We start from the raw sequence: 12,362 nt of genomic DNA, 5'->3' as shown, positions 1-12,362 counted from the left end.
ATGGCTATACAATTCTGACAGCATGAGTTTGATCCCTGGAACCCCTATAAACATGAATAGAGAGGACACATAGTCGTCATTGGCCTCTGTATGAGCTGTGGCAGTCTTCTAAGTGTGCAGCTGGCTCTCCCACACACAGATAAATAAAAAATGTAAAAGGAAGTGTAAGTTATCCGTAATCCATTTGTTCAGAGGCAACTGCTGTTATTGTTTTTGATGATATGTTTTCAAATATATGCAGGAAGCCAGACCTTTATTTTAAAAAGAAATACAAATGATAATGCTTTGCAACTGCTTAAAAAAACCAACTTGGTAGTATATCATGTCCGTTTCTAAGCATCATCAAACATAGTCCTCAAATAAATGTCCTTATCTGTAAAGCAGACTGCAGTTCACATGGTGATCTGAAGGACATGAGAGATTACTGGAAGTGATGTGTGTACCATAGTAGTTAGCATAGTCGTTGCACCTTGGCCCTCAGTAAATCTTTTTGAGTGATTGATATACTTGCCAATGTCTATAGTTCTGTTCTGTTAGAAACAATCACTATGTGAGAGTCCGTATGTCTGTGGAGTCAGGGGTTTAGCTCTTCCTCCACCTTGAGTCAGACTGTGCGTGCAAGAAGCTAGCTGGCCATGAGCTTCTGAGGTCCCCTTCCTCCATCTCCCGGTTTAAGTGCTGGGTTTGCAGATACGTGCTACCATGCTTGGTCTCAGGTGGGCTAGGGGACCCCACTTTTTTTAGTTGGGCAGCAAGAACTTTACCCACTAAGCAACTGCTCCAGTCCCATGTTTATTCTATAGACCTATAGGTAGGGAGATACAGAGGTCATGCAAAAGCTTCTTATGCTCACATAATGGTTTCAAGCTTGGGAGTGAGTTTTCTTTTATATATACTTTTTCCTAATTGAAATGATAAACTGTGCTTATTAAATTGAAAAATATGAGGTGGGATAGGAATATGGGAAGAAACTAACTGGTCAGTATAGGAAAGCATATTTTAAAAAATTAATTGCCTATAATTTCTAATGTAAAGATGGTAGTGCTAACATTTTACAGGTTTATTTTGGTAAAATAATACACATATAGCTAGATGTGGTGAAGCAGTCCTTTCCTCTTAACACTGGGGAAGCAGAGGCAGTCTGGTCTCTGTGAGTTTGAGGCCAGACTGGCCTATTCAGTGAGTTCAGGGTAGCCAGGTCTGTACAGTGAAGGCCTTGTCAGAGAAATCAAAACAATAAGAATACTGCATAGGCTCTTTCATAAGCCCTTCTCAACAGCTCAGCTTTCATCAGGCTAGAGAAGCAGCTTAGTCGGCAGATGTATGTCCTCGGCTGGAGTCTACAAAGGCCTGTGTCTGATCCCCATGCTACAAAATATGTGGCATGATGGTGCATTGCTGTAATGCTAGTACTTGGGAGGTAGAGACAGGAGGACCAGACGTTCAGGGTCTTCCTCGGCTGCACAGTGAGGTGAGGCCAGCATGGGAGACATGAGGTTCCATCCAATTTCAAGTTCAGTGACATTAAGTCCACATTTGTATCATTGCGACCATCACCACTACCATTTCCACTCTTCCCTCCACAGCCACTGACAGCCGCAGCTTCTCTAAGTTTGACTGTCTGTGTACTTCCCACGGTGGAATAGTGGACTCTAGGATTACAGACATGTGCCATAATGTCTGTTTTCCTAAACACAGGCAGAAGAATGAACTGCTTTATTTCAGATATGAAAAATAAGTTTTAAATATAAATTAATTTTAAAGTCTCTGATCTATAATTTATTTTACTGAAAAAATTTTATCAGCTATTTCAGTAAGTCTAATGTTGGAAATTTGCTTACAAAAAATTCTTTTCCAGGGTTGGATTCATTCACTGAAAATGCTCAGAACATACTTAATGATGAGGAAAAAGTACAGTCAGACTCAGAACGTGGTTCCCCTCAAGGAAGAAAGCTTGGAACTAGCAGCAAACTTGCTGTTAGAGGCTATGAGCAGACTCTGGATGCTGAGAGCACGTTGGAAGAACTTTCTGGGCATTCTGTGAGGTAAAGCAGCATATTCTTTATGTAATTTGTATGTAATTGAAGTTAAATATATTGTTGTTCAGTGAATTTTGTAAATGTCAGCTTGGCAGTTCACCGTGCATATTTGAGATGGTAAAGGTTGTTTACATTCTGAAGGACACTGTAACTTAGTTCATAGCTGTATACTTTGTTTTTAGCATGTGGACATTCCTCATTGCAACTTTTAAAACGGCTCTAGTAATTATTCGCCTCAAGCACAAATGCTTTTTCTTTCCACATGTCATTGTCATATTGTTCTTGGCTCAATCTTTTATCTAAGCATTTGTTTTTCTTGGGGTTCATGAGGTGGGCTACCCCACAAAGAAATGTTTAATAACTTAGTCCTACTGGAGTGTTCCCATTGGAGCACCACAGAGTATCTCATCTCTACAAATTGTGTTTCTCAGCTCTATTCTTCCACTCTAAACACAGCTACCCAGTGTCTTTTTCATGTCTCCCTCTAAGTTGTCTCTCCTGACAGTCAGGACCACCCAAACATACTCTGAAGTCTCACCCTTACACTGATCATGGGATTTGTATACCTGTAGTTCTCATTCTTTTAAAATTTAAGGGGCGTGTGTGTGTGTGTGTGTGTGTGTGTGTGTGTGTGTGTGTGTGTGTGTGTACACGTGTACTCGTGCATGCGTGTATATTTGTAGTTTACTGTCCGTATGTGGAGTTGAAAGGACAGTTTCAGGAGGAGTCAGTTCTCTCCTTCCTCTCTGTCTTCTTGTTTGTGCCTTGCTGGTTCTGTTATAACATTGGATTTCAAGCTGTTGTTCCTAGAGCTTCCAGTGGTTGTCCTGTCTGCCTTTCATCTCACGATAGGAGTGCTGTGCCACTGGGACCAGCTTTTTTTTTTTTAATTTACATTCTAGCCTCGCCCCCCCCATATCCCTACCACCCCCCCCCCCCACAGTTCCTCATCCCATTCCTTCTCCTCCTTGCCTCCAAGAAGATGGTCTTCCCCCACCAAACTTTCCCCTTCCCTGGGGCCTCAAGTCTCTTGAGGGTTAAGCTCATCTTCTCCCACGGAGGGCAGACTAGGTGGTCCTCTGCTGTATATGTGCCAGGGGCTTTGGACTGGCCTGTGGATGCTGCGTGATTGATGACTCGGTCTCTGGGAGCTCCCTGGGGTTAGTTGATCTGCCTATGGGGTTTCCCTTCCCTTCAGCCCCTCAGTCCTTCCCCTAATTCAACCATAGGGATCCCTGACTAAAGTTCAATGTCTTAGTCAGCTGCTGGTAGGGCCTCTCAGAGGACAGCCATGCTATGCTCCTGTCTGTAAGCACATCATAGCATCAGTAATAGTGTCAGGCCTTGGTGTCCCCCCATGCCCCTTGAGACAGATTCCAAGTTGGGCCAGTCACTGGACCCCCTCTCCTTCAGTCTCTTCTTCATTTTTGTCCCTGCAGTTCTGTTAGACAGGAACACTTCTGGGTCAGAAATTTTAACTGTGGTTTGATAACCCTCTCCCCATCATTGGACGTTTAGGCTCAGGTTACCCCCATTGAGTCCAGAGGGTCTCTTATCCATGTCTCTTGTACTTTCTAGAGGGCCCCCCTCCTAAGGCTGCATATTTCCATTCACACTCCTGTGCTTGGGTTTCTTTCCTGTCCCCACCCCATAACTGACACTGTTCCTCTTCCCCTCCCTCTCCCCTCTCCCACTCAGGGCTCTCCCTCCCTCTGCCTCCTGTGACTATTTTCTTTCCCCTTCTAAGTGGGATTGAAGCCTCCTCACTTGGGCCCTTCTGCTTGCTAACTTAAGGTCTGTAGGTTGTATCCTAGGTACTCTGTACATTTTGGCTAATAAACCATGCATGTCCTTTTGGGTCTGGATTAACTCACTTATGATGATATTTTCTACTTCCATCCATTTGCCTGCAAAACTCAAGATGTCCTTGTTTTTTAATAGTTGAATACTAATCCATTGTGTAAATGAACCATATTTTCTGTATCCATTCTTCAGTTGAGGGACATCTGGGTTGTTTCCAGCTATTGGCTTACAAATAAGGCCACTATGAACGTGGGCATCTTACGAAAGGCAGTCTACAGATTCAATGCAATCCCCATCAAAATTCCAACACAATTCTTCACAGACATGGAGAGAGCAATTCTCACCTTTATATAGAAAAACAAAAAATCCAGGATAGCCAAAAACAATTCTCAACAATAAAAGATCTTCTGGGGAAATTACCATCCCTGACCTCAAGCTGTACTACAAAGCAAAAGTGATAAAGATTGCATGGTATTGGTACAGAGACAGGCCAGTAGATCAATGGAATAGAATTGAAGACCCAGAAATGAACCCACATAGCTGTGGCCTGGAGCACATGCCACATTCCCACATGAGGGAGCATGAGTTCTCCATACCAGTGAGGTACCTAGAGGCCCTGAGGGTTAGCCAATAAGCTCCAGCTCCGACATTCCTCCCTACAGAGGGTGTTTAACCTCTGGTCCACCCTCAGATGGTGCGCATCCATCTTTCCTGAGGAACAACCAGTAGACAGTATGGAACCGAAGACTCTCTTTCATCTACCACCGCCATGAAGAGCATGGAGCAGGCCTTCACCTAAGTCTCCTGTAGATGGCCTCTCTGCGCTTTCAGACAACTGCCTGCCAATCTAAGGACAGTCATTGATGACCTAAGCTGCTGCTCTTCCTCTGACCCCAGGCTAGACAGGTCTTCAGCCTGTACTCTGGCGGTAACTAGGTGTCCAGGGGTCAGGGAACACCAGCCTCAGCTTTCCCACACGAACAGGGGTGTCCCCGTGCTTCAGTGAAACCCAGCACCCACCGTTTTGCTTCATCCATCAGCTGTGCCCACTCATTGGCACAGAGGAAAATTTCCTGAACAGAACACCAATGGCTCAGGCAACTAGGATCAATATTTGATAAATGGGACCTCATGAAACTTTAAAGCTTCGGTAAGGCAAAGGACGTAGTCAGTAGGACAGATCAGCAATTTACAGATTGGGAAAAGATCTTTACTAACCCTACATCTGACAGAGGTCTAATATCCAAAATATATAAAGAACTTAAGAAGTTAACCTCCAAACCCACCAAATAACCCAATTAAAAAATGGAGTATAGAGCTAAACAGAGAATTCACAGCAGAAGAATCTTGAGTGGTCAAGAAGCACTTAAAGAAATGTTCAAAGTTCTTAGTCATCAAGGAAATTCAAATCAAAATGACCGTGAGATTTCACCTTACACCAATCAGAATGGCTATGATCAAAAACTCAAGTAACAGCAAATGTTGGCGGTGATGTGGAGAAAGAGGAACATTCCTCCATTGCTGGTGGGAGTGCAAACTGGTACAACCACTCTAGAAATCAATCTGGAGGGTCCTCAGAAAATTGGAAATAGTTCTACCTGAAGATCCAGCTATACCACTCTTGGGCACATACCCAAAAGATGCCCACCATGCCATAGGGACACATGCATTTTTGTTTTTTTAAAGATACAGATTATGAGATTGAGTTCAGGATGTCAGACTTGTAAGGAACATAATTTTTACCTCTTTTTCTCTCCTGTCACATGCACTTAGCCTGTTGCTTGCAATAAGGTTGCTTTCTGTGCAGTTACTGCTCATGTGTCCACATGAAATCTCCATTTTGTTAAACATCAAGTCTAGCACCTGTGAGTTGTGTCAGGAGGACGTAAGCTTGCTGTCAAGCTTAAGGATCTGAGTCCACTCCTTTGGCTACATTTGAGCTTAAATTTTAATTGCTTTGGTACTGAATTCAGGATTCATAAAAGTTTAACTTTCTGCAAAAGATACTCTGACTTAATTTGACAAAATCCATAAAGCTATGCATTTTAGAAGATGACATCTAAGTAAGGTTAATAGATACTCCATACTGGACTCTGTATCTTGCCCTTCATCTGTGTAGATTCACAATGGATAAAATAGCTTGAACCTTGTACAGGAGGAATATAATTAAAAAAACATTTTAATGTATTTGAGAACACTGAGAACTTGTCTTTTTGGAATGGCAGTCTAAGTGAATCTTCTCTGCAAAGCAAATACAAATTCCCCTTGTAAAATTACACAGTGAGTAATAGAGTCCTTTGTTTTGTTTGATGTGGTAGAATTCAAAATAAGAATTCATTTTATATACTATAAATCAAATTAACTGTAGTCTCCTGTGCATTGTTTTGCTCTCCATGGCTCAGTTATGGTCAGCTGTTGTTGTAAAATATTATATGGGGAATCGTAGAAATAAGTGACTTCTTTCTTTAAAGTAATAACGTTCTGAGCATAGGATTCGGGCCCATCCTCCACGCAGCTCATCTCTTTGAGTGCTGTTTCTGTGTCTGAGTTTAATTAAACCTTTCTTTGTTTAATAGTGGACTCCAATCAATGGGTAGTAATGGTGCCAATTTGCATGTGCTAAAAACACTTCTTTTAAGTGGAAGGTTAAAAAAAAGAATGGAAAAGATTGTATGCTGACGTTGTGTAGCAGAGAGCTACATGAGAAATCCTTATTCCTGGAATTATGAGGACGATTAAAGAAGTCACACTAGTTTTACTGCAGCACCTCAGACTTCAACATTGGCAGCCGCACTGGGTGGCAGATAACAAGTAAAGTGGAAGAGTTAGGCTGGAGAGGTGGCTCAGCGGCTAAGAGCACTCAGTGCTCTCCTCCAGAGGACCGAGGTGTGGTTCTTAACAGCCATATTGTTGCTCTTAACTAACTCTAACTCCAGTTCCAGGGAATCCAGGGCCCCCCTTTTAGTCACCTCAGACTCCTGCACCAGGTCCTACAGAAACATACACTCAGGTACACATACACATAAAATAAATTTTTAATGTACAGGAAAGGCATTGGACATGTGTGTATGTAAATAGTGTATATCAGGTTTTGGTGCCACCTAAGGTTTCTGGTATCTATTGGAGGTACTAAGAACATATCCCCTCCGTGTGTGGAGGGGCACTACTGTTAACACTCTCTGATTCCTCTGTTAGAGATCTTGGTGAGCCAGTCAGTGCTTTCTCAAAACTACTTTTACTCATCTTTTCAAGGTAGGCATAGTTTTTGCCTTTGAAATCCATCACATCTTTTTCAGAAGCTAAAAACAAACCTATTTTAGTGTATTAAAAATGTCTTAATTGCATGAGGTGTGGTGGTGCATGCCTTAGCCCAGTGCTTGGGAGACAGGCAGGTGGATCTCTGTGAGTTCCAGGCCACTCTAGTCTACAAATTGAGTTACAGGACAGCCAAGGCTACACTCGGAAAACAACAAACAACAAAAACAACAAAAAACAACAGTGTTAATTGTGCTAAATACTTTGTAGAGAATCTCTTATTTTTTCATCAAGCAGATATTCATACAAGTAAACATGAATGAGATGTATTTTGTGTTGTGTTGTGCCTTAAGAGTTGTTAGTCAGTTATGTGAACTTAAGAAAAACTCAGTGTTACAGAATTAAAAAATTCAGTACGGATAAGTAAACATATTAAGTATTTGGAGATGACAATATGAAAATAACTTTTTGCTATGACCTTTGGTTTAATAGAGAAATTAAAGAATTGTGGCTTTAAAGAAATTTAAACACGAAATGATATTTTACTTGAGACACATGCTTTAATATTTGTTTCTGAAGTTTTTACATCGTTATATTTTCATTAGTGTATAATGGCTGTCTTAGCTTTTGTGTCATAGTGGAGTGAATGAGCTGTGGTGTACGTGACTTGTTCAGTGCTGTCAGTAAGTTACCTCACTATTTCATTTAGGGGTGGTTTACCTAGCTTGTTCAACGCTGTGTATCCAGCAACTAGAGAAGTGTTCATGCAATCCAATCAACTATGCTGAGTAAATGATTGATGGTATCCCCCCCCCCCCGCCCCCCGTCATAGTCATAGCTAGTATTGGTGAAGCTAATTCATGTTGGTAAAGAGGAAATGTTTGTTATTCTTACTGTTTAGCTGCTTCTTGGAGCAGTTTCTCTAATGTCTTTATGCAAAAAACTTCTAGTGGCTCATCAGACAAGGGAAGATCTCAGAAGACTCCAACTTCGCCCCTATCTCCGAGTTCACAGAAATTGTTACAGTTTGACCTTCCAGGGACTTCTTTAGAAAGGTCTAAGTCCTCAGTCATAGTACCTCCAACTACAGCTGGATTTAAGCCCACTGCAGCTTTCACTGATGTGAATAAAACAGAGATGACTTCAACACCAGGTAAGAGACTCATACAGGTAAAAGTTTAAAAGTAAAGGGTCAGGTGTAGCTCAGCTCGTGGAGTGCTGGCCTAACCTGGGTTTACCGGGCACCATGTAAGTCACATGCCAGATGCAAACACCTCTCCTAGGCCACCGAGTGAGTTAGAAGGTCAGCCTGGGGTACATGAAACCATAGTCAAAAGAGAGTTAGAAACTAACAAGAAAAACAGCAAACCAAGTGATGGGGAAATGTTACTTCAAGTTTATATGAAGTATTAAACAAAAGTTGTGTAGAAATTAAATGTTCAAAAGCATGAGTTCAACAGTCTTCATTTTTTCCCATGTTGCCAGCATTAGTCAAAATTCATCGCCCAAATAATATTAGATTCTATTTGTAGGCATGTAATACACACACACACACACACACACACACACACACACACACACACACACACACCCATAAGAGAAGAAAAGAAGTAACTGTTAAAATACAATATATCGATAAGTTACTGTCTTTAGTACAAAGAAAAGGTAGATTTGTTACGTGCTGATAACATGAGAGCTGGTACTGTTGTTTTGTGTGAACCTTTTGATTTAGCGATACCCCTGTCCCCCAGGTCCCAAGCGTTTCTCTCCTGCTGGCCTTCAGCATCGCATGGCTGCAGAGCTCAGTTACCTCAGTGCCATCGAGGAGTCAGTGCGTCAGCTGTCCGATGTGGAAAGAGTTAGAGGCATTTCACTCGCCCAGCAGGAGAGCGTATCTCTGGCTCAGATCATAAAGGTATTGGTTGAATTTTCCTAATTTTTTTCCTTGTGGTTTTCTTCTTTTCTTTGTGTTTAGAATTACCTGTAATGAGTTTCGTTTGTTTAAAAAACAAAGCAAAACAAAACTTTCAAGCCAGACATTGTGGTGCTATCTTTAATATCAGCATTCAGGAGGCAGAGGCAAGAATATCTCTGTGAGTTCAAGACCAGCAAGGTCTATGTAGCAAGTTCCAGAACAGCTGAGACTACTACATACAGAGAAACCCTGTCTCATAAATAAATAAATGAATAAATAAATAAATAAATAAATAAATAAATTCAAACTTCCAGGAGAATTAAAGATAGTCTGTATAGTGCCTATAAAAAATGGAAGAAAAGCTATCACATGGATTACTAAAAAGAACCCTGACGCTCGATTCGGTAGTGCATGCTTGCAGTCTTCTAATCATTTGGGAAGCTGAATAAGGATGATCAGGAATTTAAGGTCAACTGGGGTTCTGTAACCAGACCCTTCCTCAAAGTCCAAACCAAACAAACCAAAAAATTTTCACCACCAAGAGAATTGAAAATAGAGTGTGTGGCAGGAGAATGCTAGCACAATTTCACATTCTTGGTTTTTCATGTTTTATATTGTTTTAATGACTGAAAATTAATGATTGAATTAATGAAGATTAGTGATAACAGTCATCTTTTTCTTTCTTGATGGAAATGATTAGGTTTGTCTGGGCTGTTGTTTTTCTAATATTTGTTATTATTTATTAAGATGTATTTGTTTGTTGTATGTGTGTAGTCTCTGGAGCTCAGAGGATACCTCTTGGAAATCACTTTTTCCACACTGTTGGTCTTGGAGATTGAACTCAGGTTGTAGGGCCAAGCAGCACGCAGCTTTACTTGCTGGATGGTCTTTCTGTCCCCACTGTATGTGATTTCTGATGCTTTATTTGACCTAAACAAACAAACCAACTAACCATTTCTGAGATCAGATGTTTTATAAAACAAGGAGAGAGTGCACTGTAGCTCCTCCTGGCCAGAGGTTTATCAGTGTTCTCCTTCGTGGAAGCTCTAAGGAGTACACCATTTTTATTTTACTTAGGTATTACATTCAATTAAAAAAATACGGATTTCAGGTGTGCAGTTTTGATTAATGTATATTCCTCCATAACAACCATCTAATCAATAGAAAACTCTCTCATCTTGACCTATTCCCACTTCCTGTTAATTCCCAGAGGAGTATTCAGTCTGTTTTCTTATGCTATGGTTTATTTTTGACTCTTCCAGAATTTTATACATATTCATGTTTATTTCTAACTCTGTTGTATTTTGTTTATTTTATTCAATGTAAAGCTAAGGTTCATCTATGCCATTGTATTTTTCCTAGTAATAAACCAGTGGTTAGTAAGTAGGTTCTAATTATCCATGGATTTTCCTGTTGGTTGATATACAACATATTTTCATTTTGCTTGCATAAATACCGAGGATTATTGCTTGAATCACATATAAGCATCTGTAACGTAGTGAAAACCTCCCATACTGTTCTCTAAAGTGGTTTACCACTGAATAATTGGCCTCATTGCAGTGGACAGACCACACTGACCATGGAGTCTGGCAGTCCTTAACGAAGCAGGCATCAGTCCCTTTCTGTGCTTCACAGGCCATATTTGAAAACAGCTAGGGACTTCATACTGTCACAGTACCGGGGTAACACTGTGTTTACTTAGTCAAGGTACGCAGGACTCCTGAACCCCTTTACAATATGAGACAGTTGCATACACTCACGTGCATGCCCACATTTACACAGATTTCTTTTTCCATGCTACATGATAATGCTGGAAATCCCAAATCTGTTCATGGCATTATATAACTTCATGTATAGGCTAACCACCTATAGAGAACCATGCTATTTATTTAGTACCACTCCAGAAGAAATGGAACATTGTATACTTTTGAGTTAACATTGTATGGAATGATGGTGTCAGAAAGGATTTTTTTTTTTTAAACCAAAAGGAGACCTTCATAGAGGCAACATTTTAAATGGAATTACTCCGTCAAAGGCAAAGTCAAAATGATGAGAAATGAGGCATGGTTCTTAGTTATACATGTATAATTTTAATAAAAATCAAAGAGTTAGATGGTCTAGTTTTCGCTTTCTGACCAGCTTTTGGTATTCTCATAAAATTTCTTATAGAAATAGTGATAAATGGCAGATGGCCACTAAGTCCTGCTGGTAAATGGTAAGGTGTCTGATGACTTTAGATTTCCTACCTCTCCTCTAGGCTCTTGTTGTCCCCGTCCATCACTTACATCAGAAACAACACTGGGAGCCTCAGGCGGTGGCTCATGTTTGCAACCCTATCTCTACAGGAAACAGACAGCTGGCCTGTCAGTTCGAGGCCAGCTTGGTCCATAAAGGATCTATTTGAAGAAAAAAGGAGGGAAGCTAGGGAGCAAAGGAATGTGTTTACTGTAGCAACTGTATCAAGACATTTTAATGCTGAAGAATTAATGTTTGATCACTTTTAATTGAAAGGCACAGCAGCAACGTCATGAAAGAGATATGGCTTTATTGAAGCTAAAAGCTGAACAAGAGGCTCTGGACTGTCAGAGACAGTTAGAAGAAACCCGGAACAAAGCAGCTCAGGTAATTCATTTTGTGGCAGATGTTGGTTTTTTAAACATAAAACTTTATATTTAAAAATTTCACTGTAGAACTCACTAAGCTTATAAGAGTTAAAAAGAAAGGTGGTAGATAATGAAATCTAGGCTATAGCCACGTGTATTTTTTATCAAGTATTTGGTCCATGAAACAAATCTGTAAGTTAAAATTGAGTTACAGGGAGGAAGACTAAATCCTAAGCATTTCTTTCCAGGTCCATGCAGAATCTTTGCAGCAGGTGGTTAAATCACAAAGAGAAGTGACCGAAGTCCTCCAGGATGCCACCTGTAAAATAGCGGCTCAGCAGTCGGAGACCGCACGCCTCACCACAGATGCAGCTCGGCAGATCTGTGAGGTGAGAGCCTCTGGAGCCTTCACTGAGGCATCCTGAGTAACTGAGTTCTTGCCAGTCATGGGTGTCTAACACCTACGATGCAGTCTTTGACGTAGAGACTCTGAGCAAAGCCCCACTAAGATCACGTTATTTATTTATTTGTTTGTTTTGGGGAGAGGGCAGGTGAGTTTGAGTGAAGTCAGGGGACAACTTGAAGGAGATGCTTCTCTCCTGTTACCTTGTGGGTCTCCGAGATCAAACTCGGGTCCTCCAGCTTGGCAGGCAGCCTTTGTCTGAGGAGCGGTCTGGCCAGCCACAGCTCAGTGGTCTTTCCAGCGTTGCGCTCCTTTGCAGCTCTCCTGTGACCGCCTTCTAGAGT

At 41.1% G+C, this 12,362-nt stretch overlaps 1 protein-coding gene across 4 annotated transcripts in view; it reads left to right on the top strand.

Annotated features, from left to right (window-relative positions):
* Window positions 1-12,362, top strand: part of Cep350 (centrosomal protein 350) — a 141,077-nt gene that overhangs the window by 69,843 nt on the left and 58,872 nt on the right. For all 4 annotated transcript variants that reach the window (NM_001427193.1, XM_039091366.2, XM_039091367.2 and 1 more), the window contains exons 15-19: window positions 1,859-2,045; window positions 8,048-8,250; window positions 8,849-9,012; window positions 11,524-11,634; window positions 11,864-12,004. In NM_001427193.1, the coding sequence (NP_001414122.1) occupies window positions 1,859-2,045; window positions 8,048-8,250; window positions 8,849-9,012; window positions 11,524-11,634; window positions 11,864-12,004 (806 nt within the window). The remainder of the gene's footprint in view (window positions 1-1,858; window positions 2,046-8,047; window positions 8,251-8,848; window positions 9,013-11,523; window positions 11,635-11,863; window positions 12,005-12,362) is intronic.

This window comes from Rattus norvegicus, chromosome 13, assembly GCF_036323735.1.
Source record: "Rattus norvegicus strain BN/NHsdMcwi chromosome 13, GRCr8, whole genome shotgun sequence".
Lineage (NCBI taxonomy): Eukaryota > Metazoa > Chordata > Mammalia > Rodentia > Muridae > Rattus > Rattus norvegicus.
This window is presented reverse-complemented; position numbering and strand designations above follow the sequence as displayed.